Source organism: Bufo bufo, chromosome 6 (genome assembly GCF_905171765.1).
Source record: "Bufo bufo chromosome 6, aBufBuf1.1, whole genome shotgun sequence".
Taxonomy (NCBI): domain Eukaryota; kingdom Metazoa; phylum Chordata; class Amphibia; order Anura; family Bufonidae; genus Bufo; species Bufo bufo.
In genome coordinates this window covers 393,500,774-393,520,929 of record NC_053394.1, presented here as the reverse complement: position 1 = coordinate 393,520,929, position 20,156 = coordinate 393,500,774, and the positions used below count along the sequence as shown (strand labels likewise).

At 42.0% G+C, this 20,156-nt stretch overlaps 3 protein-coding genes across 3 annotated transcripts in view; all 3 read left to right on the top strand.

Annotated features, from left to right (window-relative positions):
* The window catches only part of LOC121003516 (zinc finger protein 208-like), a 2,651,670-nt gene that overhangs the window by 290,443 nt on the left and 2,341,071 nt on the right, over window positions 1–20,156 (top strand). The gene's annotated exons all lie outside the window — the stretch shown is intronic.
* LOC121003537 (zinc finger protein OZF-like) overlaps window positions 1–20,156 on the top strand; it is a 1,338,071-nt gene that overhangs the window by 909,683 nt on the left and 408,232 nt on the right. The window lies entirely within an intron of this gene.
* Window positions 754–12,948, top strand: LOC121004247 (oocyte zinc finger protein XlCOF6.1-like). Its single transcript, XM_040436407.1, has 4 exons — window positions 754–770; window positions 1,146–1,198; window positions 10,662–11,076; window positions 11,413–12,948. The coding sequence occupies exons 1-4, from the start codon at window positions 754–756 to the stop codon at window positions 12,272–12,274; spliced, it is 1,347 nt and encodes a 448-aa protein (XP_040292341.1). The 3' UTR covers window positions 12,275–12,948.

Genomic DNA, 20,156 nt, shown 5'->3' with positions numbered 1-20,156 from the left:
CATGTGAAGCATTGCCATGCCGTTTTAGAGCTGATCTCCCTGGGTGATAGTAGCCACATAGCCAAATACTTTCTAAAGGGCATCAAGCAGCAAACAACCGCGCTGGCTGTCTCCTCACCTAACTCCAACTGGGCAAGGTGGTCAGAGACAATTGCAGGAACATTGTGGCTGCTTTGTGTTTGGGAGAAATAACACATGCTCCCTGAATGATGCATGCGATAAATCTAGTCGTGCAGCGTTTGTTAAAAAAAGTACAGTGGCTTTTGGAAGGTACTAATAATAGTAATAATAATCATATAATATAATCATAATCAGTTCTCACGTCTCCTGTCCTTTTACTATAAGCAGTGATAAGCAGGGTGTTCTAGTGGTGATAGATAATCAGTTCTCACCTCTCCTGTGTTCTCCCCTGTCCCTTATGCTAGGTACAGTATCTTCATGCCTGCAGTCATCCCAAAACTTCTAGATAGAACAGAAAGACAGCATTAAAGGGTTTGTTCAGGAATATGTAACTTTTCACATGTGCCCGCAGCCTCTACTATGGAAAGAGTCATACGTACCTGCTACCCTTAGCTCCGGTTATGTGTGCCAGCTCCTGTGTGTCCATCTTCCAGTAAATGTTGTTTGCTCCCTCGCCGGCACAGGCATGGTCACCTGCTTTACTGCAGCCAATGACTGGCTTTACTGGTGATGTGTCTCTTGTGGACATCTTACCCCTGAATCCAGTCATTGGCTGCAGCAGAGCAGATAATTATGCTCATTCCTAGGAGGTAAATAAGCCACGGACCAAAAGAACTTTGGCTTACCGGCTTCACAGTCCTGGGACGGCCAGCAAGGGCAACAGGTGCACAAACAATGTAATGTTATATACACACAATGTAATGTTAGGGATGGAATATAAGGGCTGCTCTCCCTGCATTGCAAACTGGTTGGAATAATGAAGCAATCAGATCGGATTTATACAGGAGACCTGCAGATATTTGGGTCAGATAAGTCCTGCTGTCCGGTTATTTTTGGTTGTCTTTTCAGGTCATATAAAACCTTCCACACGACTTCTCCAACTGTCTGATGACTTCTACAATATTTCTTTCACAGCTTGTGAATCCGGGTGAAGATCTGAACAATATTAATCCTACAGAGACATATGTGAGGGGTGATGAGCAGAGTACAGAGGACATTTCTACAGATAACCGCCCAGGTGAGTAGTGACCACTAAGTAAAGCAGAGAGGTCTCTAAGATTCTGCTGATACAAATAAAAAATATAGATATATTGTGCAATGTGGGAATAATGATATTACAATTATTATTATTATTGATGAGTATATATGAAAGTATAAAGGAACAAAAAATAATATCACATACGGAGAGACTTGTACACAATAACAATTACTAATAATTACTACTAATAATAAAGTTACTCCCAAGACCATTTGGTAACTAAACCACAAATTCCTATCCCTCTACAGTACAGTGTAGTTACTATACAGAGGTCTTCTCATGTCTCTCCAGTCCCGGTCTTTGCTCTGGCCCCTCCAGGTTTCATCTTCTGTAGCACTTTTCTTTTCTCTTCTTCTCTCTTCTGCCTCTTCGCTTCTTCCTTTCTTCCTTCCTTCCTAACAGCCAGTCCTAGCATTTTCTAGAATTTGGCTTGGACACATCTTTTTGGTTCTTCCTTATGGGTTTCTAGCAATTTTCAATTAACTCTTGAAGACTTATAGAAGCAGCTGGAATGTTGGGATCTTCTAGCATTTTCCTGCCCTACTGGCCATGTACCACCTACTCAGGGCCGGTGCAACCATATGGGTGAACTAGGCGTTCGCCTAGGGCACCGGCCTCCTGGGGGCGCCCTGGTGGTCTCCCCCTGACTGGGGCTGCAGCCCTGGGCGAGAGGCTCTTGAGCCGCCCCCAGCGCTGTTACAGGGGGGCCAGGAGGTGGAGGTCCTTCTTAAATATGGCAGAGTAGGCATCTTCTTACCCTGATGGCAGGTGCCTGCTCTGCTAGTAAATTACCGGAGGAGAGGAGGCGGGCGGCAAGGGAGGCTGCTCTAGAAGCTCCCCACTCCTCCCTCGTGCGCCTTCTGTGAATCCGGAATATGATGTCATTCCGGCCCCGGCATACTAAACGGCGCGCTGGAGGACTGAGGAGCTGCACCACACTGGACCCCAGAGTGTTTAAGTGTTTGAATGAGTGAGTATCTGCCTGTGTATTTATGTCAGTGAGTGAGTGTGTGTATGTCTGTCTTTCTGTCTGTCAGTAAATGTATGTGTTGCTGTCATTGAGTGTCTGTTTGTGTATGTCAGTGAGTGTGGATGTCTGTCGGTCAGTAAGTGTCTGTGTGTTTGTCAGTGAGTATGTGTATGTTTGTCAGTGAGTATATGTGTGTGTTTGTCTGCCAGTAAGTGAGTTGCTGTCAGTGAGTTTCTGTGTGTGTTTGTGTGTTTTAGTGGGTAGGTGTATGTCTGTCAGTGAGTGAGTGTGTGTCTGTCTGTCAGTGAGTATGTCTGTCAGTGAGTTTCTGTGTACGTCATTCAGTGAGTGTCTAATTGCGTGTCTGTCTGTCAGTGTGTGTGTCTGTCTGTCAGTGAGTGAGTGACATGAGGGGGCGTCAAAATGGATCTTTGCCTAAGGCGGCAAAAATCCTTGCATCGGCCCTGCACCTACTGGACAATTGTTAGACATTCTTTAGATAATTGACAACTACACTACCTTTGATGCTAATGGACCCTTGTCCAGATAGACAGTACTCGCTCACACTGGCTTTGAGAGGACACTTATAGGCACTAATTCCCTGAAAGTTGCTGAAAACAGGATACCAATACAATATATGGCTTACATTATTCTCCTAAAAATTCTTAAAAATCTGTATTAATGTGTATTTCTTACACGTGCATAAATAAATTCACCTACATGCCTTGACATGCTATCAATGGGGTTATTAACCCCTTAGTGACCACCCATACGCCTTTTTACAGCGGTCACTAAGACGCCTTAGGATAAGCCGCCGCTTTTTTACAGCTGCCCAGTCTAAGCGCTGCACGGGCCCTGCTCTAACAGCCCGGACTGGCAGTAGTGCCAATACAGGCTGTTTAACACTTTACATGCTGTGGGCAATTGCGCCTGCTGCATGTAAAGTGTTGACAGAGGAAGCGGACTCCCTCTGTCTCCCATCGGCACCCTGTAAATGCCGATGTGTGTGAAGGCTGGCTGGGGTCTCGTCTAGGCCCCAGACCAGGCTTGAGTAATTTCCAGCAGTCTGCATTTTAAAATCAATCAAATCTATTATAATCCATTTTTTTTTCACTTTATTTTTTGTCCCACTTTGGGACTTCAACTTTTGGGGGTCTAATCCTTTGCAATGCATTCCAATACTTCTGTATTGGAATGCATTGGCTGTATGAGTAATACAGTGAGTATCACTCATACAGCTTCCAGCCTGTGAGATCCAGGGGGCTGGATCTCACAGGCTCATCACCGGAAGGCAGCGCAGATGCGCCGCCCTCCGCTGCAATAGGTAAAAGCCGCAAACCGGAGGTCTGAATTGATTCCCCCGCGCATTTAGCCAAGGTGCCTGCTCAATGATTTGAGCAGGCACCTTGTTCCGATCACTGCCCGCCGCACGGCGGTGATCGGAACTAGACAGGGCGTACCTGTACGCCCTGTGTCCTTAAGTACCAGGAAGAGGTAAAAAGGTAAAAAAAAATATTTTTAATAAAATAAAATCCCCTAAAAAAAAATTACGCTTTTTTTTTTTCCAATAAAAATATGCTTTTCAATGAAAAAAATTTCAATTAAAAAAAATATCCCCCATATGTTTGGTATTTCCGTGTCCGTAATGACCCATACTACATAAATATCACATAAATTATCCCCTACGGTGAACGCCGTAAAAAAAAATATATAAAAAAAAACGGAATTGCTAATTATTCTTAGTTGCCACGGAGAAAACTTAATAACAAGCGTTTAAAAAGCACCATTTACTCTAAAATAATATCAATAAAAAAAAAAAATCAAGCCCACACACCACTCCATAGAAAGAAAAAGGTTATAGCTCTTGGAACAAGACGATGAAAAAAGGAAGAAAAATGCTTGGTCAGTAAGGCCCAAAACAGGCTGGTCACTAAGGGGTTAATGATTGTCTGAGGAATGTTCTGCCATGCTGAATGTGTGAGGAATATGGATTAATATTTATTGTCAGCCATGTCCCCACAGCCACCATTAGCTGAAAGATAGCAGAGGTAGTGAACGCCACAGGAGGGCCCTGATTCAAAGCCCCAGCCATATGGCAGGGAAATTTCTTGCAGGCCACCTTTGTTTACAATTTCAAACCTCATTCAGACAGCATGGATCCCTGCAGGGAGTCTAAGCCATTCCCCAGTTCAATCAAATCTAGCAGACAGCATGGAAGGCGATTTATAAAAATTAACATGAATCGCCCGGCCATCACAGGCACAAACCGGATACATATTCGTGTCCCGGTGACCACGATGAACATGCCCATGGTCTTAGTTTGGTGGTGGGATGCCAGGAAAGGGAGATATACATATCTCCCCACAGAAACCAAATAACGGTACCATGTTTGGACTCTACTTGTAGCCAGAACCCAGGCAGATCTGTTGGTCCCAGAAACATCCCCCTGTGATGTTCTGGTCTGGAGCTTTGGGCCCTAATGGGTTTTGTGGGTCCTTGGCTACCAGCCCAGAAGAGGAGGAGGGGATCCAGCTTCAAAGGCTTGTGCCAGCAAGTGGGTGTGTCTTTTCTCTGAAGGAGGGTCACATCGTGCCATGTGTTTAGAGGGACCTGCAACCTGCTGACATCACTGCCCTCCATGTGAATACAGCAAAGGACCAATCATAACCCAACAGAACATTCATTTACTTGGTAACTGGCTTGTGCTCTGCGTAATCCTGTTTGTACCATATTACCTGTATTTGTAATCTCAGACCACTGTATATATTTTTTGTGTATATTGTGTTATCTAATGAGCCCTTAAGGCGATTAAATACATAATTTAACCCCTATTTCACCTTAAGGACTTTAGGCCATTTTTTGCAAATCTGACCAGTGTCACTTTAAGTGCTGATAACTTTAAAACGGTTTGACTTACCCAGGCCGTTCTGAGATAGTTTTTTCGTCACATATTGTACTTCATGACACTGCTAAAATTGGGTCAAAAAAGTTAATTTCTTTGCATAAACCAAACCAAATTGGGAAAAATTTGGAAAAATTTGCAAATTTCCAAGTTTCAATTTCTCTACTTCTATAATACATAGTAATACCTCCAAAAATAGTTATTACTTTACATTCCCCATATGTCTACTTAATGTTTGGATCATTTTGGGAATGATATTTTATTTTTTGGGGATGTTACAAGGCTTAGAAGTTTAGAAGCAAGAATTAATGGAAAATAGAGATATAATTTCAAAATGTCACTTTTTTGGCAGATTTTCCATTTTAATATTTTTTTTTCAGTTACAAAGCAAGGGTTAACAGCCAAACCAAAGTCAATATTTATGGCCCTGATTCTGTAGTTTACAGAAACACCCCATATGTGGTGGTAAACTGCTGTACGGGCACACGGCAGGGCGCAGAAGAAAAGGAATGCCATACGGTTTTTGGAAGGCAGGTTTTGCTGGACTGTTTTTTTTTACACCATGTCCCATTTGAAGCCCCCCTGATGCACCCCTAGAGTAGAAACTCCATAAAAGTGACCCCATCTAAGAAACTACACCCCTCAAGGTATTCAAAATTGATTTTACAAACGTCGTTAACCCTATAGGTGTTCCACAAGAATTAATGGAAAATAGAGATACAATTTCAGAATTTCACTTTTTTGGCAGATTTTCCATTTTAATATTTTTTTTACTTTTACAAAGCAAGGGTTAACAGCCAAACAAAACTCAATATTTATGGCCCTGATTCTGTAGTTTACAGAAACACCCCATATATGGTCGTAAACAGCTGTACGGGCACACGGCAGGGCGCAGAACGAAAGAAATGCCATACGGTTTTTGGAAGGCAGATTTTGCTGGACTGTTTTTTTTTACACCATGTCCCATTTGAAGCCCCCCTGATGCACCCCTAGAGTAGAAACTGCCAAAAAATGGCCCCATTTTAGAAACTACGGGATAGGGTGCCAGTATTGTTGGTACTAGTTTAGGGTACATATGATTTTTGGTTGCTCTATATTACACTTTCCGTTTTTGGGCGATTACCTTGGGTAGGGTACAATTTTTGCGGGATGAGATGACTGTTTTATTGGCACTATTTTGGGGTGCGTGTGACTTTTTGATCGCTTGCTATTACACTTTTTGTCATGTAAGGTGACAAAAAATGGTTTATTTAGCACCGTTTTTTTTTTTTTTTTTTTTTTACGATGTTCATCTGAGGGGTTAGGTCATGTGATATTTTTATAGAGCCGGTCGATACGGATGCGGCGATACCTAATATGTATACTTTTTTTTTATTTATGTAAGTTTTACACAATAATATCATTTTTGAAACAAAAAAAAAATCATGTTTTAGTGTCTCCATATTCTGAGAGCCATCGTTTTTTCATTTTTTTGGGCGATTATCTTAGGTAGGGTCTCATTTTTTTGCGGGATGAGATGACAGTTTGATTGGCACTATTTTGGGGTGCATATGACTTTTTGATCGCTTGCTATTACACTTTTTGTGATGTAAGGTGACAAAAAAACAGTTTATTTAGCACTGTTTTTCTTTTTTATGGTGTCTATCTAAGGTGTTAGGTCATGTGATATGTTTATAGAGCCGTTCGATATGAAATGACCTGCGGTTTGCGGCGATCGCCGACACGGGTGGTCACGGGACCCCCCCGCGCATTTAGCCGTGGTGCCTGCTCAATGATTTGAGCAGGCACCATGTTCCGATCACCGCCCGCCGGGCGGCGGTGATCGGAACAACACATGACGTACCGGTACGTCATGGGACCTTAAGGACTTGGGAAACATGCCGTACCAGTACGTCATGCGTCCCTAAGGGGTTAATCTTGTACTGTATTGTATCTCCATGTTTCGGCCTAGTTATAAGCTACGGTGGGTTGGTTTCTCACCCTATATAATCCCATTAGCGGACCGGGCTTATATCAAACGAGAAGCTGGTGGCAGATTACCTGGGCTTAGAAAGCGCTGTTTCACTGCAGCAGTGAAAAGGCTCTTTCTGCTTGTTGCCTCTCTGTGCCCGCGTGGACAGGAGGTGTCGGTGTAAACTGTACCAGGCTGACCTTACCTGCTCCTCTGGGAGAGCGTAACATCACGCCTTTGTAACCAGGGACCATACCACGTCTCGTGAGCTCGACGTAGTTGATGTCAAGAGGGCACGAGGGGTGGTATCCCTCACATATAATGCATTTGGGAAAGCAAGCCATCAAGATCTGCTGTTTATATCTAAAGGTGCATTTACACCAACAGATCATCTGACAGATTTTATGACCAATCATTGATCAGATGGCCGTTGGTATCTGGTGGGACCTTCCATCGCCCTTTTGTATCAGTATAAATGGTGTCAGTGTGCAGTATAATAAATCTTTTACATTAATTACCAAGTAATACTGGATCACATATTATTTAACATTCCCTAATTGACTCTTCTGATTGATTCATCAGAATTACACCTGAAATTAATCTTAAGAAATAGTTCATCTGTAGTGATAGAATTTTCATTATCATTGGATGGTGTTTATATATGAATCACAGGCCCTTAATATTAATCCACGAATAAAAGGAACATTTAAAGAGAGCGTGTCATCCAGTTTGTTTACGTGAGAGTGACAGGACTGTGCTTCCTACTGTCCATTCTACTCTCCTCCCTCCGAGTCCAGCTGCTGTATCTGTCATCCATTATAGCCCAGGTCTCATTCCCCGGCCTGCACTCTCCCCAGCAGCAGGTGTGATACAGTGATGTCATTGTACCTGCTGGGCTGAGAGGGAGAGCGCACAGACCAGAGATAATCCCCCGGCCTGTGCGCTCTCCTCAGCTCAGCAGGAGAGATGACGTCATCACATCACGTCTGCTGCTGGGAAGAGCATGATGTGCTCAGTATTACTTTTTAACTTTTTTCAAAGTACAGGAACCTCACTGATGTAAAGGGTACACTAAGGCCTCTTTCACACGGGCGTTGCGGGAAAATGTGCGGGTGCGTTGCGGGAACACCATTTTTCCGCACGAGTGCAAAACATTGTAATGCGTTTTGCACTCGCGTGAGAAAAATCACGCATGTTTGGTACCCAAACCCGAACTTCTTCACAGAAGTTCGGGCTTGGGATCGGTGTTCTGTAGATTGTATTATTTCCCCTTATAACATGGTTATAAGGGAAAATAATAGCATTCTGAATAAAGAATGCAAAGTAAAATAGCGCTGGAGGGGTTAAAAAAAATATAATTTAACTCACCTTAGTCCACTTGATAGCGCAGCCCGGCATCTCCTTCTGTATTCTTTCTTCAGGACCTGGGTAAAGGACCTTTGATGACGTCACTCCGGTCATCACATGATCCATCACCATGGTAAAAGATCATGTGATGACTGGAGTGACGTCACCAAAGGTCCTTGACCTATAATGAATGAATGATCACCACAGGTCCTGTTCAGTAAAGGAGACAGAGGGAGATGCCGGCATCGCGATCAAGTGGACTAAGGCGAGTTAAATTATTATTATTATTTTTTTAACCCATCCAGCGCTATTTTACTATGCAATCTGTATTCAGAATGCTATTATTTTCCCTTATAACCATGTTATAAGGGAAAATAATAATGATTGGGTCTCCACCCCGATCGTTTCCTAGCAACCGTGCGTGAAAATCGCACCGCATCCGCCCTTGTTTGCGGATGCTTGCGATTTTCACACAACCCCATTCACTTCTATGAGGCCTGCGTTGCGTGAAAAACGCAGAATATAGAGCATGCTGCAATTTTCACGCAACGCACAAGTGATGCGTGAAAATCACCGCCCGTGTGATCCGCGCGGAATTCTCGCCCCTGTGAAAGGGGCCTAAGGGACAGTACTACTGCAGGAGGTGCACAAAGGGGGCATAGCTGTTGGGCCACTAAGGAGAAGCATTATTGTAAGGGGCATAACTATTGTGTGGGGGCACTTAGGGGGCATAAGTAGTGATGAACGAACATCGGCGGGGACGGTTCACGAACACGATCAACTGTTCGTGAACCGCAAGTTCGCGGCAGGCCCCATTCACTTTAATGGCAGGCAAAACTGTGAAAAACCTTCAGATCATATTTGCAGCCACCAAATACTTAGTAGAAGTGTACAAATAGTCCCACAACATGGACAGTGACATACTAGAGGGGGATCAATGGCACAAATTCCCACAAAATATGTACAATGTGTATTTTAGTCAGGGGCCATTTGTATGCATCTTAAAGGGAAATTTTTTGAAATGTGCCCTGTTGGAGCCTAGAAATGTTTTATTTTAGGCCACAGTAGTACGGGCCTTAAAAATTTGTCATTCACCTGACATAAAATTACGCAGTCACTGAATAACAATTTTACTGTAGCCCACTTTTTTTTCACTTTTTTGGGGGGGGAAATGGTATATCACAGTAGAAATTATTGGTTCCAATAGTGTTTGTCACTCTGTGTAGATGCGGTAACTCAGCAAACCCGCAAACAAATGCTGCACTACCTAAATGCACCATATAGAAAGTATATTATTGGTATATATAACACCCCTGCTTCAATCAGTTTTTTTGGGGAGCAACTGGTAAATCACACCAGTAAAAATTATTTGTTCCAATAGCGTTTGGCACTCTGTGTGGCTGCAGTATCGTAGCAGAACCGCACACAACTGCTGCACAATACAATTGCACTATAATATACTTTCTATGTTAGAAAGTATATTATAAGTATATTACACCCCTCAGTAAGTCACACCTATCGATAGCACACCTATACCAGTCCTTAAAAGGACTTTTGTGGTCCTATTAACTAGCTTATGGTGTCCCTAACAGTCTGTCCCTGCTCCACACAGCAACCTCTCCCTACACTGGCAAAATACTGAATGTAAAATGGCGGCCAGATCAGGTTTATTTATAGGGTAGGGGGTATGTCCATGTGCTGAAACGTCTCAATTGGCTGTCCTGTACCACCTGATGTGTCATGGGTCAAAGTTCTTCACAATGTAAAAGAATATGGCGGGCGCGAATATGGCCATATGTTCTCTTGTTCAGCAAATCGCGAACACGCAAAGTTTGCTGCGAAACGACCACCGGGCGAACCGCAGGGCCATCTCTAGGCATAAATACTGTTTGAAGACATCAAGGGGGTATTCTAGGACACTAAACAGGATTCTACTGTGAAAGGGACTCTTAGGGTAGATTACTATGGTGTGGGGAACTAAGGGGACATTCAGCACCTCTTGTCCTGCGCTAGGAAATGTTTTATTTATATGTATTTAAAATGACTGATTGGGTGAAGGTTGCAGGGAATTTGCTCAAGGTGGGGGCAAGTTATGCCCCTCAGTCTACTGTTAGATCATGATCTTTTTGGCCACCACTGTTTTAGTCTGTTAATTCTTGTATTTTGTGCCATGCCTTTATGTGGATTTTTTATACTAAAAATGTAATAAAATTTCAATATAATATTTTGGTATATTGTTAATCAATAATAAAATGTCTTTTATTATTGGCAGATGACTGTTCCAGGAACTTAGAGAAGCATCTGGTATCTTTGGATTTTGAAGTAGATGACTGTGGTATCACACGAGATACAGTTGAAGAGCATGCCAATATCCAAGATATAACTTCATCCAATCACAGCAACAATGCATCATTCGATTCTTTTAAACAGGTCCGATCTTCTGATTCATCACAGACTGTAACACAGAATAAAATTCACAGAAGAGGTGCTAAACATCCAACAGCACACATAGAAGAAAAGCCATTTTCATGTTCAGAATGTGGTAAAAGTTTCAACCATAAATCACCTCTTGTTATACATGAGAGAACTCACACAGGGGAGAAGCCATTTTCATGTTCAGAATGTGGGAAATGTTTTACCAATAATTCAGCTCTTGTTACACATCAGAGAATTCACAGAGGAGAGAAGCCATTTTCATGCTCAGAATGTAGTAAATGTTTTACGCAGAAAGTATATCTTGTTGTACATCAGAGAGTTCACACCGGGGAGAAGCCATTTTCATGTTCAGAATGTGGGAAATGTTTTAACCAGAAATCAGCTCTTGTTACACATCAAAAAACTCACAGAGAAGAGAGGCCATTTTCATGTTCAGAATGTGGAAAATGTTTTAAGTATAAATCAATTCTTGATAAGCATCAAGAAACTCACAGAGAAGAGAGGCCATTTTCATGTTCAGATTGTGGAAAATGTTTTAAGCAGAACTCAACTCTCTTTTCACATAAAAAAACTCACAGAGAAGAGAGGCCATTTTCATGTTCAGAATGTGGAAAATGTTTTAAGCGGTTATCGGCTCTAGTTGTACATCAGAGAAATCACACCGGGGAGAAGCCATTTTCATGTTCAGAATGTGGGAAATGTTTTAACAATAATTCACATCTTGTTGTACATCAGAGAACTCACACCAGGGAGAAGCCATTTTCATGTTCAGAATGTGGAAAATGTTTTACGCTAAAATCGGCTCTTGTTGTACATCAGAGAATTCACACCGGGGAGAAGCCATTTTCATGTTCAGAATGTGGGAAATGTTTTAACAATAATTCACATCTTGTTGTACATCAGAGAACTCACACCAGGGAGAAGCCATTTTCATGTTCAGAATGTGGAAAATGTTTTAGGCAGAAATCATCTCTTGTTGTACATCAGAGAACTCACACAGGAGAGAATCTATTTTCATGCTCAGAATGTGGAAAATGTTTTGCGTATAAACAAGCTCTTGTTACGCATCAGAGAATTCACACAGGAGAGAAGCCATATCCATGTTCAGAATGCGGTGAATGTTTTAAGCAGCTATCAGCTCTTGTTTTCCATCATAGAGTTCACACAGGGGAGAAGCCATTTTCATGCTCAGAATGTGGAAAATGTTTTAAGCAGAAATCAGATCTTGTTATACATCATAGAAATCACACCGGGGAGAAGCCATTTTCATGCTCAGAATGTGGAAAATGTTTTAAGCAGAAATCAACTCTTGTTACACATCAAAAAACTCACAGAGCAGACAGGCCATTTTCATGCTCAGAATGTGGAATTTTTTTTAATCAGCAATCAGCTCTTGTTACACATGAAGAAACTCACAGAGAAAAGCCATCTCCATGCTTAGCCCTTTAGTGACCTCCCTTATGTGTTGTTTTTTAAAATTCTTTTTATTGAAACATTTTCCATTTTTAAAACAGGGACAAAAATGAAAAAAGGGGAGGGAAATGTACCAAGATTTCTGGAATTATACATTGTTTGAAATAGTCCATCTATATTATGAAGCAACTGATGAAAAATTGGTTTCTAGCAATCATCATATTAGAAAATATAATAATAGTATGATAAAGAAAAGACATGAAAAGGGGAGGGAAAGGGAAGAAAGTGAAGGTTACGTTTGAAGAGCGCCCAAAGTACCTTTTAAAGAGGAGATTAGGTACCAGGAGGTATACTGGAATGGTTTGACTATCTCTGAGATTTCAGAGGGGATGAAATGTGTGGTCAGAAAAGTCTTCCATTTTCGGAAGAATTTAGTAGCGGAGCTCTCTTTGTGCCTTTTTGCCTCGATCCAATCATATCTGAACAGTATCTTCAGTTGTGAAATCACTGTTGATATGTCTGGCATTAAGCTGGAGATCCAGTGGTGTAATACTACTCTCTTGGCCATCAGCAATATCGAGTGGAGGAAGAGAGGAACATTTTGAGGGCGAGTAGCTTGGTGTGTTCGAAGGCAAATATAGTGAAACAACAATGTTTGAGGTTCGAGGGGGAGGTTGATCGACCAGTATGTCCTAACATATAGTATCATATTTTCCTTCTTTCCTCCAGACGCAGAAGATGTCCCCTCATCACAGTCACAGTCCTGGGGATAAATAGATGATGGGAGAGATCTCTGTACTGACCCCTGATATATTTATACATAGTTATTAGATCTCCCCTCAGTCGTCTTTTTTCAAATGTGAATAACCCTAATTTTGATAATCTTTCAGGGTACTGTAGTTTCTCCCATTCCAGTTACTACTTTAGATGCCCTCCTCTGAACCCTCTCCAGCTCTGCTATGTCTGCCTTGTTCACAGGAGCCCAGAACTGTACACAGTACTCCATGTGTGGTCTGATTTGTAAAGTGGTAGGACTATGCTATCATCACGGGCATCTATGGCCTTTTTTATGCAACTCATTATCCTATTGGCCTTGGCAACAGCTGCCTGACACTAGTTTTTACAGCTTAGTTTGCTGTTCACTAAAATTCCTAGGTCCTTTTAGCCAAAATAATAGGTGAAATTTGGGACAATGAATGATGCGATCTGGGAACCTGGAAGAGGCTGGAAAGTTAAAGCCATATATGGCATTATGCATCATTTTGAAGTAAGATTCCCGCCACCTCTCATTTATGACACAGGAGAAAACTTTTGCGCACCCTTCCAGGATTTTGTCGCTGATCTCAGCGTCCATCGTTATTTGTTTCTATTTGTAGAAAAGCTTGGATGGTAAAACTTTCGTGAAGTTGCCGGACATGGCTCTGTAAAGGTCCAAAAGTGATAAAACAATATTATCAAAGATGTTTGTGGGTGTTTCTTTGGATAAGTCACAAACTTTGTGCCTGCAAAATCCTAGCACTTGCATTATATGAAGAAAGTGAGAGTCTGGTAGTTGGTATTTTTCCTTCAGTTCCCGCGGAGACAACCATCGTTTCTCCTCCACGTGCATCAGATGTACCGCCCTAACTATCCCTCTGGATTTCCAGTCCTCAGATAATCTTATATGTTTCCCTTAAGGAAACTCAGGATGATTCCAAAGCGGCATTTTTTTTTAGATTGAGTGGGGAAGTCTGAATGCTTTCCTGATGACTTTCCATGCTACCACTGTATCTCTTATCAGTACTGAGTTCTTGACCCCTGGGGGGAGAGCAGCCAAGTTGGAATGTGGGCAAGACACCAGGCCCCAAGGAGCCACTAGGTTTTGTTCCAGATCTTTGTTGGAGAAGTGATCTGTGTCATGAAGCCAGTCCATAATGTGTCTGATGAGGCAAGCAATGTATCCCTGTACGTTTGGAAACTTCACTCCTCCCTCAGGCTTCCATAGCATCAGTTTTTGTAGGGATATCCGTGGACGCTTCCCCGACGATATGAATTTAGTGACTGCTTTATTGAGGGTGTTTACATCTGTATGTTTTAACAGTATTGGGAGAGTTTGAAGAGGATATAGCAGTTTGGAGAAACTCATAATTTTGATCAAATGGCATCGTCCGAGAAATGACAAAGGAAGTGTGTGCCATTTCTTTAGTTCCGCCACTATTTACACGTTGTATGCATAGGCTAGATATCAATCAGTGTGTCCCAACACTGCATTCCTGCCATATATACATAGGTGATTTAGTCAGGCTATCAGAGTGGTGGATGGTATATTATGAGGTCCCTCTCCACACTACTGATTTCCTGTACGCCTGATTTTATCTATACCCATTATTATTCCTAATAAATTATTTATTGTTTTTGTTAGTAACGTTCTTTCAGGCTGTGAATTGATATTTCTTTATTGAACGTGTACCCTACACTCTAATTTTTGTGCGCTGGGAGTTGATGTTATAACCCGAGATAGAGCCAAAATGTTGGAGCAAATCCATCAAGGGGCGCAGATGTTGAGAAACGGAAATCAATATTAATAGGTCATTAGCGTATAATGCCAATTTGACCTCTTTCTTGCCAACCCTGATGCCTGAATACAGATCAGAGTCCTCCAGAAGTGTGGCTAAAGACTTGATATAAAATATTTTTATTGGATATATAAAATTTTTGATCATTTTGTTTCCTATGACTATTTTGATTCCTATTATTGTATGGTGATACGGAGATGATATGTTTTACTTTGAGGATCTCTAATATTCAGGCTGTTCCATGAGCTCCATGGGCGCAGTTACAGTTCTACATAGACTTCTACAAGTATTGACGATACCTCGGATGGAGAGAGGGGGGGGGGGGTAGTGATCCTTTACTGTTTCTATGGATGGTTTTGGACGCTGCCCCTTAATATATTCTGTCGGTGATTGCTTGTTTTGTGCACCTAGTGGTTACTACCTTGCCAGGCAGGGCTGTTATGGTGCAGAACCGTGACTTGTCACATTTGGATCCCCCAGTTACAGTGATGTGTAACTGTCCCACCTGCCAAAATATATTTTTAAAATCTCAAAATACAAATTAGACTACAAGTGAGAATAAAATTGAAAAAAAATGGCTATCAATATGACCAAAACAGGAACCAATTTTAACCATTTACTGTATTTTGGTATCAATCTGCATATTTAAAGAATAAGGAGCTTGAGTTTAAATTAAAAAGAAAATAAATATCTAAAAAACATATTAATAAAAAGCCCATGCGTCATATAAAAAAAAAAGTTGCAAAAATTAGGTAGGCAGCACAATAAATAAAAGTTAAAGGGGCTGAATCCGGGCATATCCCCTTTTTCACCCAGGCAGCCCCTCTGAGATGAGCATCACAGCATTTCAGGTTTTGTTTTTTCCTTTTTTGTTTACATTTTTACACTGCTAGGCAGAGGCTTCTCAGTTGTTTTACAGGCTAGGGCAGCGCTAAAGCCTGCCCATTAGTGCCAGTGATGTCACCTGCAAAGCTGCTAGGCAGGAGCCTCCGCCTAGCAGAAACCCTGTAACGTCACCAGATCTGCAGAAAAAGCCTCTGTCCTGTGCGATAAACGTCGGATGCTCCCCTCATTGGGGTTGCCTGGATGAAGAAGGGGATATGTCTGTTCAGCTCTGAACCCAGACAACCCCTTTTAAGATTGGTCCATTAAATCACCACATGTTCTAAATAAATGCGTATGTCATTAATGGGGTTTTCTTGATCGCCTATCAGGATAGGCCATAACTATCAAATTGGATGAGATTGAGGGGTCTGATACCTGGCACTGCAGTAGCGCTGCAACTCTGTGTCCCCCAGACTCCGTTGAAGTGTCACCATGTGTTGCTGCTCTCCAGAAGGGATGGTAAGATACACCCCAATGGGAATTAAGTCCATAGAGTCAGGGTCTGCAGTAAACCAGAGTGCTTCTTTACTGGAGAAATTCAGGTGCAAAGAAATATAGGCAAGGCATAGGGCTGTCTTCTCCAGTCTCCTACCTGACAGAAGGGTTTGAGGGTTTGCTAAGGATAGACCTGAGCTAGCTGTCCATCTCGCTCTCTCAGAAGGCTGGTACCCTGGCTAAAGACTGGAGTCCCAGGGTCTGTGGCAGAGTATCCAGTCTCAGCGTCTTTTTCTGGTCACTCATGTAGTCTGGCAGAGTATCCCGTCTCAGCGTCTTCCCTAACTGCAGAACACTAGGGGCTCTGATTGCTGTCCTCAATACCCACATGATTGCCCCATGGTTGATCCGTTCAGGAGTATCGCTTTGCACAGAACTGCTATTTTTGGACATAGTTAGGTGAACATGTAAATAAAGAAAAAGTTTTGATCGTTGTTTTACTTTATTTTATTTATGAGTGTTTTACATACAGTATATGCATATGAGTATTTAAATGATTGAGCAATACTGAAAACAGGCTCATAATAACGAGGAAATGTTATAAGGGCAATTTTAGCAATGAGATAAAAAATTAGAGAATGTGACGTGGTGATAAATACCGCCGATACCCGAAAGTGAAACTAAAACGGCCGAGACGAAGCAGGAGAGATACCCGGGTCGGGCCTTATCATATGTTCCATGTGATGTTCAAGATTACGATTTTGTGTGAGAAGCATACCCACTAACGCTCGTTGGTTCAGAGACTAAGAAGCTGTGAAGAAGGAAGGATAAGGAGGAGATTGGGGAAAGCAGCATAAAAAGAACCAGTGATTTTTTTTTTTTGTGTAAGGCTACTTTCACACTAGCATTTTTGCTGGATCCAGCAGGGTTTAGCAAAAACGCTTCCGTTACTGATAATACAACCTTCTGCATCTGTTATGAACTGATCCGGTTGCGTTATCTTTAACATTGCCAAGACGAATCTGTCATGAACTCTATTGAAAGTCAATGGAGGACGGATCCATTTCTATTGTGGCAGATTGTGTCAAAGAAAACGGATCTGTCCCCATTGACTTGTATTGGGAGTCATACCGGATCTGTCTTGCTGCGCATCCCAGGACGGAAAGCAAACCGCAGCAGCATGTAATGAGTCTGTCTCATATATTAGTTTCACCTTTTAAGTTGCATCACTGAAATAAATGAACTGTTGCACAATATTCTTATTTTTCGAGTTTCACCTGTACATTCTTTTATATATTTATATATATATATACAGTACAGACCAAAAGTTTGGACACACCTTCTCATTCAAAGAGTTTTCTTTATTTTGATGACTATGAAAATTGTAGATTCACACTGAAGGCATCAAAACTATGAATTAACACATGTGGAATTATATACATTTGCTTTGATTACTGCTTTGCACACTCTTGGCATTCTCTTGATGAGCTTCAAGAGGTAGTCCCCTGAAATGGTTTTCACTTCACAGGTGTGCCCTGTCAGGTTTAATAAGTGGGATTTTTTGCCTTATAAATGGGGTTGGGACCATCAGTTGCGTTGAGGAGAAGTCAGGTGGATACAGCTGATAGTCCTACTGAATACACTGTTAGAATTTGTATTATGGCAAGAAAAAAGCAGCTAAGTAAAGAAAAACAAGTGGCCATTATTACTTTAAGAAATGAAGGTCAGTCAGTCAGCCGAAAAATTGGGAAAACTTTGAAAGTAAGGGCTATTTGACCATGAAGGAGAGTGATGGGGTGCTGCGCCAGATGACCTGGCCTCCACAGTCACCGGACCTGAACCCAATCGAGATGGTTTGGGGTGAGCTGGACCGCAGAGTGAAGGCAAAAGGGCCAACAAGTGCTAAGCATCTCTGGGAACCTTCAAGACTGTTGGAAGACCATTTCAGGGGACTACCTCTTGAAGCTCATCAAGAGAATGCCAAGAGTGTGCAAAGCAGTAATCAAAGCAAAAGGTGGCTACTTTGAAGAACCTAGAATATGACATATTTTCAGTTGTTTCACACTTGTTTGTTATGTATATAATTCCACATGTGTTAATTCATAGTTTTGATGCCTTCATAGTCATGAAAATAAAGAAAACTCTTTGAATGAGTAGGTGTGTCCAAACTTTTGGTCTGTACTGTATATAATTGTATTTTTATTGTAATACAAAATCTCAAGTAAATTGCAACTGAATGCACCATTGTACAAATCGAAGTGAACAGTGCCCTGTCATTACTGCCTTATGGGCCTCCCACAACGAACGCACATCTCCCACCGACCCTTCATTAAGTTCAAAGTAAGATTTAAGATGGTCACTAGTGTTGAGCTCGAATAATCGAATAGCAAATATTAATCGCGAATATCGCAACTTCGCTAATTCGCAAATATTTTGAATATAGTGCTATAATTTCGATTTATTGAATATTCGTCATTTTTTAACATCTGAAAACATGATTCCTCCCTGCTTCTTTCTTGTGGGTCAATGAGTCATTGTCCCACAAGCAACTTAATCAGGAAGGAATCATGTTTTCATATGGAAAAAAAAAGACGAACATTCTAAAAAACAAATATATAGCAATATAGTAAATATATTCGCGTTATTTAGAATATTCACATTTTTTTTCCCTATCTGTACAGTTGTTCTCATACTCATCACCATGGGAACGCCTGTGGGTTAGAAAATACCATCGGATCTGAGTTTTCCCTGAGATCGTGAAAACTCAGATCTGATGGTATATTCTAACCCACAGGCGTTCCCAAGGTGACGGGGACGCTTGTCGGGAAGGAGTATGCCAAAGTGGAATAACAGTACACATTGAAAAAAAAAAGACGAATATTCTAAATAAGGAATTTATTCGCTATATTGCTATAACTTCGTTTTTTTAGAATATTCGTCATATTCTAAGACAAGAATATATAGCTGTAACAGCATACAAGCGAATGCTCCAAACTCCGAAAGGAACCTCACGAATAGCTGCTAGCAGACGAATAGGAAACACACCCAAGCGGCTTACACTCCTAGCAATCAGTCTCTAACAGCATACAGTGAATCCCCCCAAGAACGAGATGAGGCTCCGTGTTGAGGGTCAAGCAGTGGTCACCCATAGCTGTGTGTTTATTGATCTTATATAACATTGTTACACACTAGTACCACCCACAGGGTTTTGTAAAACAACCAATAAACACGTACAATACAGTAAAACACTCCCACACAAAATCCTCCCCTCTGCCTGTGATACAATTACCTTACACAATGGGTTGATGTAATTATCACAGGCAGGAGAATACACAATGTCTTCTGTCCTGGAGACAACCGAGTAGTAAGTCAATTATCTCTCAGGACAAAGGGAAATCGGCAATACACACGTGGGGACAATAGGACAGACATCACTATTCAAATATACAATGTCCCACCCATTACAGTAACATAGACATTTAACATATCCCCAGATGGCTTGGATCTGAGCGCTCAAAATATCCAAACAGCGCTCAGATGCCACAACACACAGTCAAATCGCCATGGGGTTTTAGTTTAGCATGGGCTGATGAGAGGGTCCATAATCCTGGGGCAAGAGGCTGGAAAACAGGCACCTCCAAAACCCAGTGGCGAGGTTGGTTTTACCACACATCTCCCCCTCCCAGGGAAGACTAACCAGATACCTGACCTCACGCCAGTTGGTATCTGATTCCGGCAGTCCACCCACAACCAAATACTGAGCCTGTTGAATTTGGTAGCCTGTCTCTGTCCAGTGAGTCCACCAAGGTTATGTTGGTAACTGGTACTCCCGGTCTCTGTGTTGCTCCCTGGCTTGGAGTGGAGGTTGCCTGGTGGGTAGGGATCAGCAGTACTCTGCCCTGGTGCCAGCGCTACCATGGAAGAAGCCTGGTTGTTGGAGGGGGAGACCGACTGTCTCCCCTTTGGATACCCAGCTCTGCTGCTGGAGGGGGAGACTGACTGTCTCCCCTTTGGCTAAACAGCCCTGTTGCTGGAGGACAGGA

Bases quoted from the DNA above. Each gene is read 5' to 3' on its own strand.
- LOC121004247 (XM_040436407.1), top strand. The intron at 1,199-10,661 runs GTGAGTAGTGAC...TATTATTGGCAG, and splicing joins TTCTACAGATAACCGCCCAG to ATGACTGTTCCAGGAACTTA. The intron at 11,077-11,412 runs GCCATTTTCATG...CAGAGAAGAGAG, and splicing joins AGAATTCACAGAGGAGAGAA to GCCATTTTCATGTTCAGAAT.